Raw genomic sequence first — 12,383 nt, 5'->3', positions numbered from 1 at the left:
AATAACAGATGAGGAAGCAAGTCAAATCAGTGGCCACGTTAAGTTACAGAAACTAAAATGTGCTTATTAGGTCACCAAAGGTTTTTTGTTAAATGTCACCGTATCTGACGACATTTTTTTAATTCAATTCAAAAGACTTTTAAAACATATTTCCTTTATGTTTTCTGTTAAATGGCAAAACTTGACATTACTGCTTTATGTCCATAACCAAAATGACTAGTTGAGATGTGTACAGTTCTTAAATTCGAAGTAGATTATAAAAATCTCAGGATAAGGTGGTACATTTCCGATCTATCAAAGGCAAATCAGACTACTTTCTCAATGGTGAGAGATTAGGAACTGTGGAGGAGTAAAAGGAATTAGATATACAGGTGTACAAATCACTGAAAGCTACTGTAGAAATGCAAAAATGCAATTGAGAAGATGGATGAAATAGTTTCTTTGTTGTTGGCCTTTATTGCAAAAGGGCTGCAGCTTTGTGCAAGGTACCTCTGGGGAAGGAGATACTGCTGAGTTTATCAAAAATGATTCCAGGGCTTGAAGGGTTTTTATTTATGAGGAAACATATATAAAAAAAAGCTTGCATTTCCTTGCCTGAGGACAATCTAGATGTAGCACTTAAAATGAAAAGGATTAAATGGTGTATGTTCTGATTAACAGAGGGCTCACCTCAAATATCTGCAAGAATACTGAACCTGAAGTGCTATGAGCTCAGTACCAACACAAAATAGTTCTATCTTTAAACTGAAATCCCACATGAAACATATGCTGGAGTTTAAATCCTAGTTGGGTAAATAATGATTGAAGAGGAGAAATGGGTTCCCAAGTGTGAAGACAGAAAGCCAAGCTAAATGTCAGCTGAGGATACTTTACATGAATCCTACACAGCAAGCTACCATTCAACCTCCCATCACTTGAGTTAACAACCTTACTGTAGGATATCTAAAACATATTACTTGAAATTTTCATTCAGAGTAAAACCGAAGAAGAATGAATATCAAGAAACTGTAGATGCTGCAAATCTGAAATAAAAATTGAAAATGCTAGAAATATTCAGTAAGTCAGGTAGTGGAAAGAGAAACGGTTAATGTTTCAGGTCTGGAACCCTCGTGTTTTTAAAACCTCAAAATAAGTTTTATTTTGGGAATGGGTAGTTTTAGATATCGCTGCGGAGTTTTAAAAAACAAAATCAGGCAAAAACTGGGTTGGAATTGCAACATCTGTCTATTGCTTGACATGGTACATCTGCAAGGTCACATTTGGTATTGGTATAAGAAACATGCACCTGCTTAATAGCTTTCTTCAGGGATTTGAGCTGGAAGCAGACAGTTAATTTCCATCTAACAACATTTTTGAAAGAGTAGCACTTTATAAAATTCCATTACAATCTGAGGTACAAGGTTCCATATCAGCATTGCAGGGTTAACATTGGTTACTGTGTTTCAACAGCATTCTGAAATTCAAAGTTCCTTGGATATTACTAAGTGAGACATTAGTTAGTGCATAATTTTACATCACAAGAACGGAAACTTGTTTTTTTTTTATTAAACAAACATGAATGCAGAAGCTTAATCTGTTTCCCACCCAAGAAGAGCTTAAAAGTTTGTGTCAGAAATAATAACCTCATAATTAACAGTTGGCAATTTCTCAAAAAAACAATTTGCTCTCTTCTTTCTTTCTGTTCAAAGTTAAGCTGAAGTAATTGTACATCTGGGGCCACATTACGAGTTGAGTATGTCTGCCTTAACTTTTCTACAACTACATTTTGCATACAAATCCCACAATTATCAAAATATAGAGGAAAAAAGTGGTAAAATTGAGATTTAAGTCATGAGAAAAGAGCACAGTGACAAACAGCAGTATCAAAGGGTATGGAAATAATTGGTTTTGTAATGTTATGAAAGATGGATGGCACTCTTAAAACATTCTAATAAGATTCATTATCATTTTCAATAATTTATCTTTGCAATGCTTACTTGATATTGTGATGACAGAAAACAATAATTTTCCCCTTCGGTGCTTGTAATATAGACACTGTTGGCTAGAAATCAGACTTATTTATTCACATCATGTGCAAATTGCACTTGAAAGCCACTTTCCCCAAATAAGATTGCTTCAATGATGATTTCTAGGTTGATTAGTGACCATCTGGAAATTAGCCCATGCACTTCCAAGTGTAATTCACCTTGGCACACCTGGTGTTTGCATGACATCAGATGTCTGTTCACATCGTGCAAGTTTTCTGGGGGAAACCTATGACCTTCACTGTTCATTGACAATACTAAGAGCACCTGGTGAAAAGTTGGGAAGTGAAAGACAATTAAGGGATCTGCACTGTTGCATTGATTTCTTACAAACGGGTATGAGAGGATGAGGAATTGCAAAATTACATAGAAAGTGCAGCAGTGTGGGATGAAACTGTTTCAGAGTCAGTACATACATGATGAGTTGAAAGGCCTCGTTCATGCTGTAAATTCCGATGGGACAGAAATCTGTCCTGATTATTGCAATAAATGTGCTGTGTAGTAATGCAAGTACAAAAATATGCTGCTTCTTAAATTCAGTTCCACTTACTATAATAGAATAACATTTCCAAATGAAGCTCAAAGCTCATACCTTGCCACATTATGTCTAATTATACAGCAGAACAAATTGTTGCATCAGTGATTGTAAAGATACTGCACACATGAAAGTTGTTGTTGGCTATTTAATGAAATTTGCCTATTGCAACTGTAGACATTACTAGTTTCAAGAACTAATAGGTCATGGGAAATTATACACTTGAAATGATTCATAAAACACCCCCGAGAGTAATTGTTCAACATCTACAAACCTAGGTAGTTCAGGATCACAAGTTAAAAATTTCAGTTTCAACGTTGTATAATAAATATTCTTACCTTGCATCCACTCCATCAAGCACCTTCTCCAATTGGTCACCAATTACTTCTTGCTTCAGATAATACAGCATTCTTACTCGCAAAAGCACCCTGAGTGACAAAGTCATATAAACATTGTAATTGAGGCACACAATGATAAGGCTACTTGACAGCCTTAAATTAACAGGATAAACCCCTGATGAAAGTCAATAGAATTATTGCTTTATTGAGATTTTTTGAAAATAAAATTGACCTGATGCTGAGAAACTGGACACTCTATTTTCCAGTTTTTAATTAATACAACCCATTATCTCTCAGCCAATAAACACAGACATGCTATTATAAACTGGCCATATCACTTTAATGATATAACATTCATCTAATTGTAATTTATAAATATCACCAACAAAAATCAATAGTAAACACACATTTTTATAGGCTTGAGAAAGTCAATCAGTACAGAAGACATTACATGGCACCTAACTTACTTATTGCAGTGATGTTTTAAATGTTTTTTGTAGCCTTCATCTTGAAGCAGGTGTTCTGGATTATACTTCCTAAGCCACTCAGCCTTCTGCATATCAAATGTGCTTCCCTGGATCTTTACCTTCTTCCCTTTCCGGCCTCTCGGAACTGGTGCAGACAAGCCTAGATAAGGAATCCAGAACAAAACATAATTCTAAGTATGTTCCGGGGGAGGGGGAGGGGGAGGGGGGGGGAGGGGGAGGGGGAGGGGGAGGGGGAGGGGGAGGGGGAGGGGGGGAGGGGGAGGGGGGAGGGGGAGGGGGAGGGGGGGGAGGGGGGGGAGGGGGAGGGGGAGGGGGGGAAGGGGGGGAGGGGGGGAGGGGGGGGAGGGGGAGGGGGAGGGGGAGGGGGGGGAGGGGGAGGGGGGGGAGGGGGGGAGGGGGAGGGAGGGGAGGGGGGGGAGGGGGAGGGAGGGGAGGGGGGGGAGGGGGAGGGAGGGGAGGGGGGGGAGGGGGAGGGAGGGGAGGGGGGGGAGGGGGAGGGAGGGGAGGGGGAGGGAGGGGAGGGGGGGGAGGGGGAGGGAGGGGAGGGGGGGGAGGGGGAGGGAGGGGAGGGGGGGGAGGGGGAGGGAGGGGAGGGGGGGAGGGGGAGGGGGGGGAGGGGGAGGGGGGGGAGGGGGGGGAGGGGGGAGGGGGGGGGAGGGAGGGGAGGGGGGGGGGAGGGAGGGGAGGGGGGGGGGAGGGAGGGGAGGGGGGAGGGGGAGGGAGGGGAGGGGGAGGGGGAGGGAGGGGAGGGGGAGGGGGGGGAGGGGGAGGGAGGGGAGGGGGGGGAGGGGGAGGGAGGGGAGGGGGGGGAGGGGGAGGGGGGGGAGGGGGAGGGGGGGGAGGGGGGGGAGGGGGGAGGGGGGGGGAGGGAGGGGAGGGGGGGGGGAGGGAGGGGAGGGGGGGAGGGGGAGGGAGGGGAGGGGGAGGGGGAGGGAGGGGAGGGGGAGGGGGGGGAGGGGGAGGGGGGGAGGGGGAGGGGGAGGGGGGGGAGGGGGAGGGAGGGGAGGGGGGGGAGGGGGAGGGAGGGGAGGGGGGGAGGGGGAGGGAGGGGAGGGGGGGAGGGGAGGGGGGGAGGGGGAGGGAGGGGAGGGGGGGAGGGGGAGGGAGGGGAGGGGGGGAGGGGGAGGGAGGGGAGGGGGGGAGGGGGTGGGAGGGGAGGGGGGAGGGGAGGGGGGGAGGGGAGGGGGGAGGGGAGGGGGGGAGGGGGTGGGAGGGGAGGGGGGGAGGGGGTGGGAGGGGAGGGGAGGGGGGGGTGGGAGGGGGGAGGGGAGGGGGGGAGGGGGTGGGAGGGGAGGGGGGGAGGGGGTGGGAGGGGAGGGGAGGGGGGGGTGGGAGGGGAGGGGAGGGGGGGGAGGGGAGGGGGGGAGGGGAGGGGGGGGAGGGGAGGGGGGGAGGGGAGGGAGGGGAGGGGGGGGAGGGGAGGGAGGGGAGGGAGGGAGGGGAGGGGGGGAGGGGGAGGGAGGGGAGGGGGGGAGGGGGAGGGAGGGGAGGGGGGGAGGGGGTGGGAGGGGAGGGGGGAGGGGAGGGGGGGAGGGGAGGGGGGGAGGGGGTGGGAGGGGAGGGGGGGAGGGGGTGGGAGGGGAGGGGGGGAGGGGGTGGGAGGGGAGGGGGGAGGGGAGGGGGGGAGGGGAGGGGGGGGAAGGGAGGGGGGGGAAGGGAGGGGGGGTGGGGGGGGAGGGGAGGGGAGGGGGGAGGGAGGGAGGGGGGAGGGGGGGAGGGGGGAGAGGGGGGGAGGGGGGGGAGGGGGGAGAGGGGGGGAGGGGGGGAGGGGGAGGGGGGGGAGGGGGAGGGGGGGGAGGGGGGAGGGGGGGAGGGGGGAGAGGGGGGGAGGGGGAGGGGGGGGAGGGGGAGGGGGGGGAGGGGGGAGGGGGGGAGGGGGAAGGGGGGAGAGGGGGGAGGGAGGGGAGAGGGAGAGGTGGGGGGGAGGGGAGAGGGAGAGGGGGGAGGGAGGGGAGAGGGAGGGGAGAGGGGGAGGAGGGGAGGGGGGTGGGGAGGGGGAGAGGGAGGGGGGGGAGGGGGGGAGGGAGGGGGGGGGAGGGGGTGGTGGAGGGCGGAGACTACAAAGCTTAGATGTATAAACACATGAAAAAGACCACAATGCTATTCATAGAGATGATAGAACCAAGTTGGTATATCACCTACTGTTCTTAGAATCATAGAAATGTACAGCACAGAACCCTTTCAGCTCACCTTGTCCATACCAATCATGATGCCCATCTCTGTGAATCCCATTTGCCCGCATTAGGCCCATATCGCTCAATCCCTTTCCTATTCAAGTACCTGTCCAAATGCATTTTAAATGTTGTAACTGTACCTGCTGCTGCTACCGCCTCTGGCAGCTCGTTCCAGCTATTCACCACCCTCTGTGTGAAAGTCTTTTGCCTCAGAACTCATTTAAATTTCTCTCCTTTCACCTTAAACCTGTGCCCTCTAGTTCTAGACTCCCCTGCCCTGGGAAAAAGATTTTGACTTTCTAGCCTATCGATGCTCCTCATGATTTTGTACATCTCCAGAAGGTCATTCCTCAGCTTCTACATTCCAGTGAAAATAAACCTACCCTGTCCAATCTCTTCCATAACTACAGATTTCCATTCCAGGCAACGTCCTGGTAAATCTCTTCTGCACTCCTTCCTGTGGCGACCAGAACTGTATATTGTACTCTAATTGCAGTCTAACCAATGTTTAGTACAACTGCAACATAATGTCCTAACTCTCATATTCAATGTCTCAGCCTATGAACACAAGCGTACCATATGTCTTTTTCACTACCCTATCCACCCCCGTGTTGCCGCTTTCAGGGAACTATGAGCTTGCACCTCAAGGTACCTCTGTACATCAACTCTCTGCCATTTACTTTATATGTCAGAATTTGACTTCCCAAAGTGCATTATCTCACACTTGTCTAGATTAAATTTCAACTGCCACTGCCCCACCCAACTTTCCAGCTGATCTATGTCCCACTCCATCCTTCGACAACCTTCTTCACTGTCTACTACTCCGCCAATGTTCGTGTCATCTGCAAACTCACTAATTGTACCCCCCACCTACATTTTCATCCAAGTCATTTGACAAACAATGAAAGTCCCAGCACCGATTCCTGTGGTACTCCACTTGTTACAGATTTCCAGTCAGAAAAGCATCCATTCACCAGTACCTGGCCAATTTTGGATCCAGTTTGCCAATTCCTTGTGCCTTAATCTTCTGGACCCACTTGCCATGCTCCTTGTCAAAGCCTTACTAATGTAAAACATGTCTACCGTTCTGTGCTTGTTAATGTTCCTAGTTACCTCCTCAAAACACTTAATCAAATTTCTGAGACGTGACTGCATTGACAGTCAGAAAATCATTTATCTGTACGGGAGATATTGTGAAGCCTAACTTTCTTCACTATGGAGCTGTGCTCCCTTTCTAGGTCATCCTCGGAAAATAATGCCATTGCTCCATGATCTCCGTGATGACTTCCATCAAAACTGATCCACTCAAGTTTCACTTAAATGGAATCTCTGCTGTTTCAGTATCATCAGTTCTGCATGAACATGGTGTCGGACCACATTCAAAGTGATGGTCTTTCTCAATGCTTTTACCAACACTATTCCTTGCTGAGCTTTTACCAATCATGGCGTCCCTTCATAAAATTACAGGAACTGCAGCAGGTTAAAGACTGGTAAAAACAAAATTATGTAGTCACACTCTCAATAGCCAACAATTACCAATTCAAATGCGAGTATCTTTGGGTGTTTTGATTATCTTCAACTCTGTCCCTTCACCTCATTCTCCCCAGCTCATTATCCTTTGTAATTTTCATAGAATTCACCATCTTTCAATCTACTCTCAGTTTTGTCTTCATCACAAAGCTGAAGAGGAGCCACTGAAGTTAATGCTGATAATTTTGCAAATAAGCTTCCATGGTGATTTGTACTGGGCTTGACATGATTTATTGTGCAGACCAAAACCAATGGCAGATTACAAAGTGTTAATTTAAGGGTAAAATCTCCTCTTGTGCCCCTAATTAAAATAGGCTGGACTCTTATCAATGCTTCACAAAATACATTACTGAATTCGCATTGGCCCAGTGATAATTTGAACACTGCATTCATTGGTCAGGTATCAAATTATGTGCTGTGCTCTCATTGGCTGAGTACCACTGATGTAATACACTCTGAACTTGAACAAGATGGCTATGCTCAACAAGTAGAATGGACCAATTCAGCAGACTAGTAAGTTATGACAAGTTTAGCTATTGGGGGGGGGGGGGGGGGTATACGTTTTAGTCATTTTTTTTCCCCTGAGCCAACAGTGCTATAACAAAACAGCACTTTCCGGGATGGCGCTAAACAGGCTACCAGTGTACATTGAAGAGTAAAATGTAATTGTACAGAAATGACCAGCAATGGATTTAGGAACTGGATTATATGTTGTAATAAATAGATGCCTTCAAACATTACTCAATTCCATCTCCACCAAATACTCTATCTGTGGAATAAACTCAAAATTTCAACAAGGCAATAGATTTTTCTCTGCACTTCAATATCCTGTGTAGGTACAGCCCATTATAACCTATACTCTGATTATTGATACACTACTCTTTTCCATTGATGTAACTGAAACATTACAATTTGAAGATTAATGATCTGTCTTCTGAGAACACTGAAAGCAAGAACTGCAACATCATTTCTAGGAAATTGCTTTATGTACTTGTCATTCACAATGGATGTTGTGTTACCCCAGGCAGGCACAAAACCAAGCTTTAAAAGCAAAATAATGCAAAAATCTAATACTGATGAAAAGCCAGTAACCCGAAGCATTAACTCTGCATCTATTTCCACGAATGCTGCCAGATCTCTTGACTATTTCCAGCATTTCCAGTTTTATTTTACAAAACTAAATTTGCCACAAAGCTAGGATTGTGATCAGCTGAGAGTCAACCCATGCATGAATAGCTTGTAATTACTCATTGCCCAGAACTGTGAAAGATGACAAAGAGTGATTCCAACCATGGAATTGTACACCAGTCAATCCCTCTCGCCGTCACTGGGCTCTCCAGCACTTCCGGGATCCCGCTTAAGAATGAAATGGAAAAGATTTAGTTGGTGGCCCTGCTTCTCCAAAGGACAGCCGTTGGATTGATGAAGTGGCTGACGTACAACAGATGGAGTGGCTTGCTTTAGAACGAATGAATCATTTGAGCACTTTGGATAAACAGCAATGACAACTGGGGTGTTTGGGTGTTGGTCACATGCTATTTACACATTCTGGAAGAAACATCCTTTTTTGTTGAGGAATAGCTCAGGATTCAGGACAGGAGCCGTAAGCACCATGTGTGTGATCTACTGCACCCAGAACCTTTGGAGAAATTCACAAACTGGGAAAATACATATCCTGAGGCTGCCTGTAGCTGTACATTCAAGCTGTATATATGTCCTTTTCCTTGAGAATTGAACCTCCATTGTATCACAAAAACCAAAGAGCACTGCAGACAGTAGAGCAAAGCAAACATCAGGCACCTTTAATGTTCAGTGGCTAAAAGATTCAGGACAGCAGTGTTCTCCATCTGCATGGAGAGAGTGACCTATCTACCGATGCCTATCCAGAGGTCTAACTGCAGCAAATTGAAAAACATAATTTGTCTGGGCAGTCTGCAACCCAATAGTGTGAACATTAACTTTTCCAATTTCAGGTAACTCTTACCCCCTACGTTTCCCTCCCCCTCCCCCCCCCCAAACTCTCTCCTTCCAATGCAGCCCTGGTCCTCTTATTTTTGTCCCCTTTCCTATACTTCCCTCCAGCTCCCATTCATTTATTTTGATCCTCCTTTCTCTCCTGGTTCCATCATGTACTACACACAGACTTCACCCACTCCACCCCCCTCCCCTATCTGGTTCCATCTGCCCTTGCATCTATCCCTCATTGGTTCCCATTATCACCTTCCTTCCTTAGCAGATTCCAGTACTGGTAGCCCTTGTGTCACCACTTATCATCCTCCAGCCTCCACCCCCTCCACCTGGCTCGATCTATGCTTTTTTTTTCCCCTGTCTGCTCCCACCTATCACCCTCCAGCCTCTGTCTCCCAACTCCAAACTTCCACCCCCAACCTGGCTTCTTCTGCCCATCGTCCTTCACCCCTCCTCCTATCACCACTCACCCTTCCCTCTCCACTCTCAGACCTGATGCAGGGTCTTGACCCAGATCTTCAACAATTCTTTTACTCCCACAGATGCTGCTCAACCTGCTGAGTTCCTCCAGCAGTTTGTTTTTTTGCAGAAAGTTCCAATTCCCCCTTTCTGATTCCAAAATTGGAATGAAAGTCCAGGTAGTGGAGAAATGTGAACGACATTAAGTACATGTTTGATGCTTTGCTTAAAAAAACAGGGGAGGAAAATTGTATCATCTGATGCAGCTTTCTTGTATTGTTCCAAATGAATGCAGAATAATATCTTGTTATGTGTTGCTGGTCACACTTCTAGCTCACTATTAATGCAAGCTTAAACCTTCTGTGTTCTGGAACAAAAAACAACACTGGAAGAACTCAGCACATCAAGCAGGATCTGTGGAAGCAGAAGTTGTAAATCAACATTTCAGCTTGAGACCCTGCATTAGGCACCCTTGGTGTCCTAGCGTCTTACAGCACACTGCAGACAACTCGTACGTTTTTAACATATTCCTTTTGCAGTCAATAGTTCACAATGCCCCATGCATTACATGCAAGTTACAGTGACCATGCTGCACAACTTGAACATCTCAATCAGTCATACATTATGAGTGACAATTAACATTACAAAATTAAAATGTAACCTTATAACATCATTTCTGCACTGGGTAAAGAAAAACTTTGCTGGCATATCTTACCCAGGTGGTTTTGTAGTTCCTTTGTTTGTCCATCTTCCGTTGGGGTAATGAGATCCCAGATAAAACTCTTTATTTTTTCATCTCCTCTGTAGTGAGCAAGGCAGTACACTAAGAGCGCTCGACAAATTGTCTCTACGTCCTGTTCCACCAGTCGTCTCTTGAACCGCCCATGTGATAAGATGTCCTTCCAGCGGTCCCACCTGGAAAAGAATGAAATCTTTTTTTTTCTATGGAAGTCAGAGTATTCTTCATTATTTTGTTTTAATGAACCGAATTAACCACATGTCAGCAGGTACTTTAAATGCGTATGTACTACAAACTGATGTAGAACTTTAGAACTCCTATAACATGGAACAAACAACTACAAGCTATCGTTGTTCTTACAAGTGATCTCAGGAACATGGCGGGGACAAGATTCCCAATTCCTGGAAAATGCTGAAACGAATCTTTACTTTCGTTCAGTTGCTGGATGAGATAATAGTAATGTCTTCATTATTTGGTCAGACAAGACTACCACAGGATACTCTGCTGGAGAATAATTGATTTTAAGCATTTGAAGAAGGAAGGTGAAGCCGAGTGGGGTTTGATGGCAAATGAAAATGGAATGAAACTGTTGTTAAGATCCTCTCCTTGTTGAGGAGGATGAATTGGTAGAGGATGGATTTCATTATCCACCCAAAATCAAAAATATTCTTGAGATGGAATTTTATAGGAGGGTTTGTACTCTTTGGCGACCCTTGCATTATGAGGGGTTGTGTTCCTAGAAAATGGGCCATATCATGATTTTCTGTAATGCAAAGGTGTGTAATCTGCACATGCATCAAGAAACGAGTTGGAAAACAAATAACTTATTGTTGATTTATTGACTTTTTTTCCCACACAAATTTTGTGAGTGTGAATTTTATTCTGTATCTCTAATTTTTGGGTAGTGATTTGTGAATTCTGAAAGGGTGAGTTTTCGTAACCCAAATGGCCAGAACATGGTGATCACCTGTACGTGTATGAGATCAAAATAAATAAGAGGGAGCATGGAGAATTGTTGCAGCAATAAACCAAAGCATTCACTGGGAATGGGATGGGGAGAAGAAACAAAATCTCAAAAAGAGACAGAGAAGATGCAGGGTGAATGTAAAGGAGGTGTTTCTCTCAAAGCTCAGCCCAGTCATTAGATCAGAGGTTGAAAACACAGTCCATAGTCTGCTATAAATAGTTCAATTGCACTTGGAATCGAGCTCACTTTGCCCACAAAACTCATAGTATGATTATATTTTCAGACGTTCATTTTTCTTGCTGAAACTTTGTCGACTGATGGGTTGAGAAGGACCACTCTTAGCACTGTTTCTTCATGAGGAGGTAAATTCCAGATGAACTCAGTGTGCGTTAGCAACACAATGATGATTATATAAGCATACTGATGGAAACAAAGATTTAATGTTCATGTGTGCTTCGTGAACTCCAGATTCAGTTGGATACCTTTATTTATGATATCTCCTGTCACCTCTACAATCAGATTGTGATAATTTAACCCAATTAGCTAAAACAAAAGTACAAATTACAAATGAGAAGAAGATGAATTCTGAGAATAAACAAAAAAAAAGGTCAATTATGAAGATTATAGATTAAAATCAGAAGTGTCTACCAAGAAGAAAAGGAAGACCTATGGGGAAAAAAATGGCTGATCCCTTAGAAACCTCCTCCCAGACTTTTATGTTCTTCATTGAGATATTAATGCTGGCAAGTCTTTGAAAAGGTGTGCAACTCCTTCCACATCTATGAGAGTGTTTTTCCTCCCTCTTGCCTCTCCTATTTTACTTTCCATTTGTTTTGTTTGGTGGCTTCACTTCCCTCTCTACGTCAACACACTTGATAAGACAGAGAGCCTGTGGGTCGATGTCTGGGAAGTGCTTCTGTGAAGTACATTATAAAACAGATAGAAGCTCCCACAGTCTGTAACGTTCCCTGATCAAACAATAATTATTCTGATGTATGACCAATTGCCTGTTGATGGCCTACAGGAACACTGCTCCCTCTTTGGAGAGGTACCAATCCCTATCCATAAATTCTTATGTCATAGAACTTGTTAAATAGAGCTGTTCAAATATACTGGACCATTTAAATATATTGCTTGCTGATAATGTAACTAGTTAAAATG

General features: G+C 45.6%; 1 protein-coding gene across 10 annotated transcripts in view; it reads right to left on the bottom strand.

Annotated features, from left to right (window-relative positions):
* The window catches only part of chd9 (chromodomain helicase DNA binding protein 9), a 210,421-nt gene that overhangs the window by 28,060 nt on the left and 169,978 nt on the right, over window positions 1–12,383 (bottom strand). For all 10 annotated transcript variants that reach the window (XM_052028372.1, XM_052028375.1, XM_052028373.1 and 7 more), the window contains 3 exons: window positions 10,232–10,431; window positions 3,365–3,524; window positions 2,898–2,987 (listed from right to left, as the gene is read on the bottom strand). In XM_052028372.1, the coding sequence (XP_051884332.1) occupies window positions 2,898–2,987; window positions 3,365–3,524; window positions 10,232–10,431 (450 nt within the window). The remainder of the gene's footprint in view (window positions 1–2,897; window positions 2,988–3,364; window positions 3,525–10,231; window positions 10,432–12,383) is intronic.

Source organism: Pristis pectinata, chromosome 13, assembly GCF_009764475.1.
Source record: "Pristis pectinata isolate sPriPec2 chromosome 13, sPriPec2.1.pri, whole genome shotgun sequence".
NCBI lineage: Eukaryota > Metazoa > Chordata > Chondrichthyes > Rhinopristiformes > Pristidae > Pristis > Pristis pectinata.
This window is presented reverse-complemented; position numbering and strand designations above follow the sequence as displayed.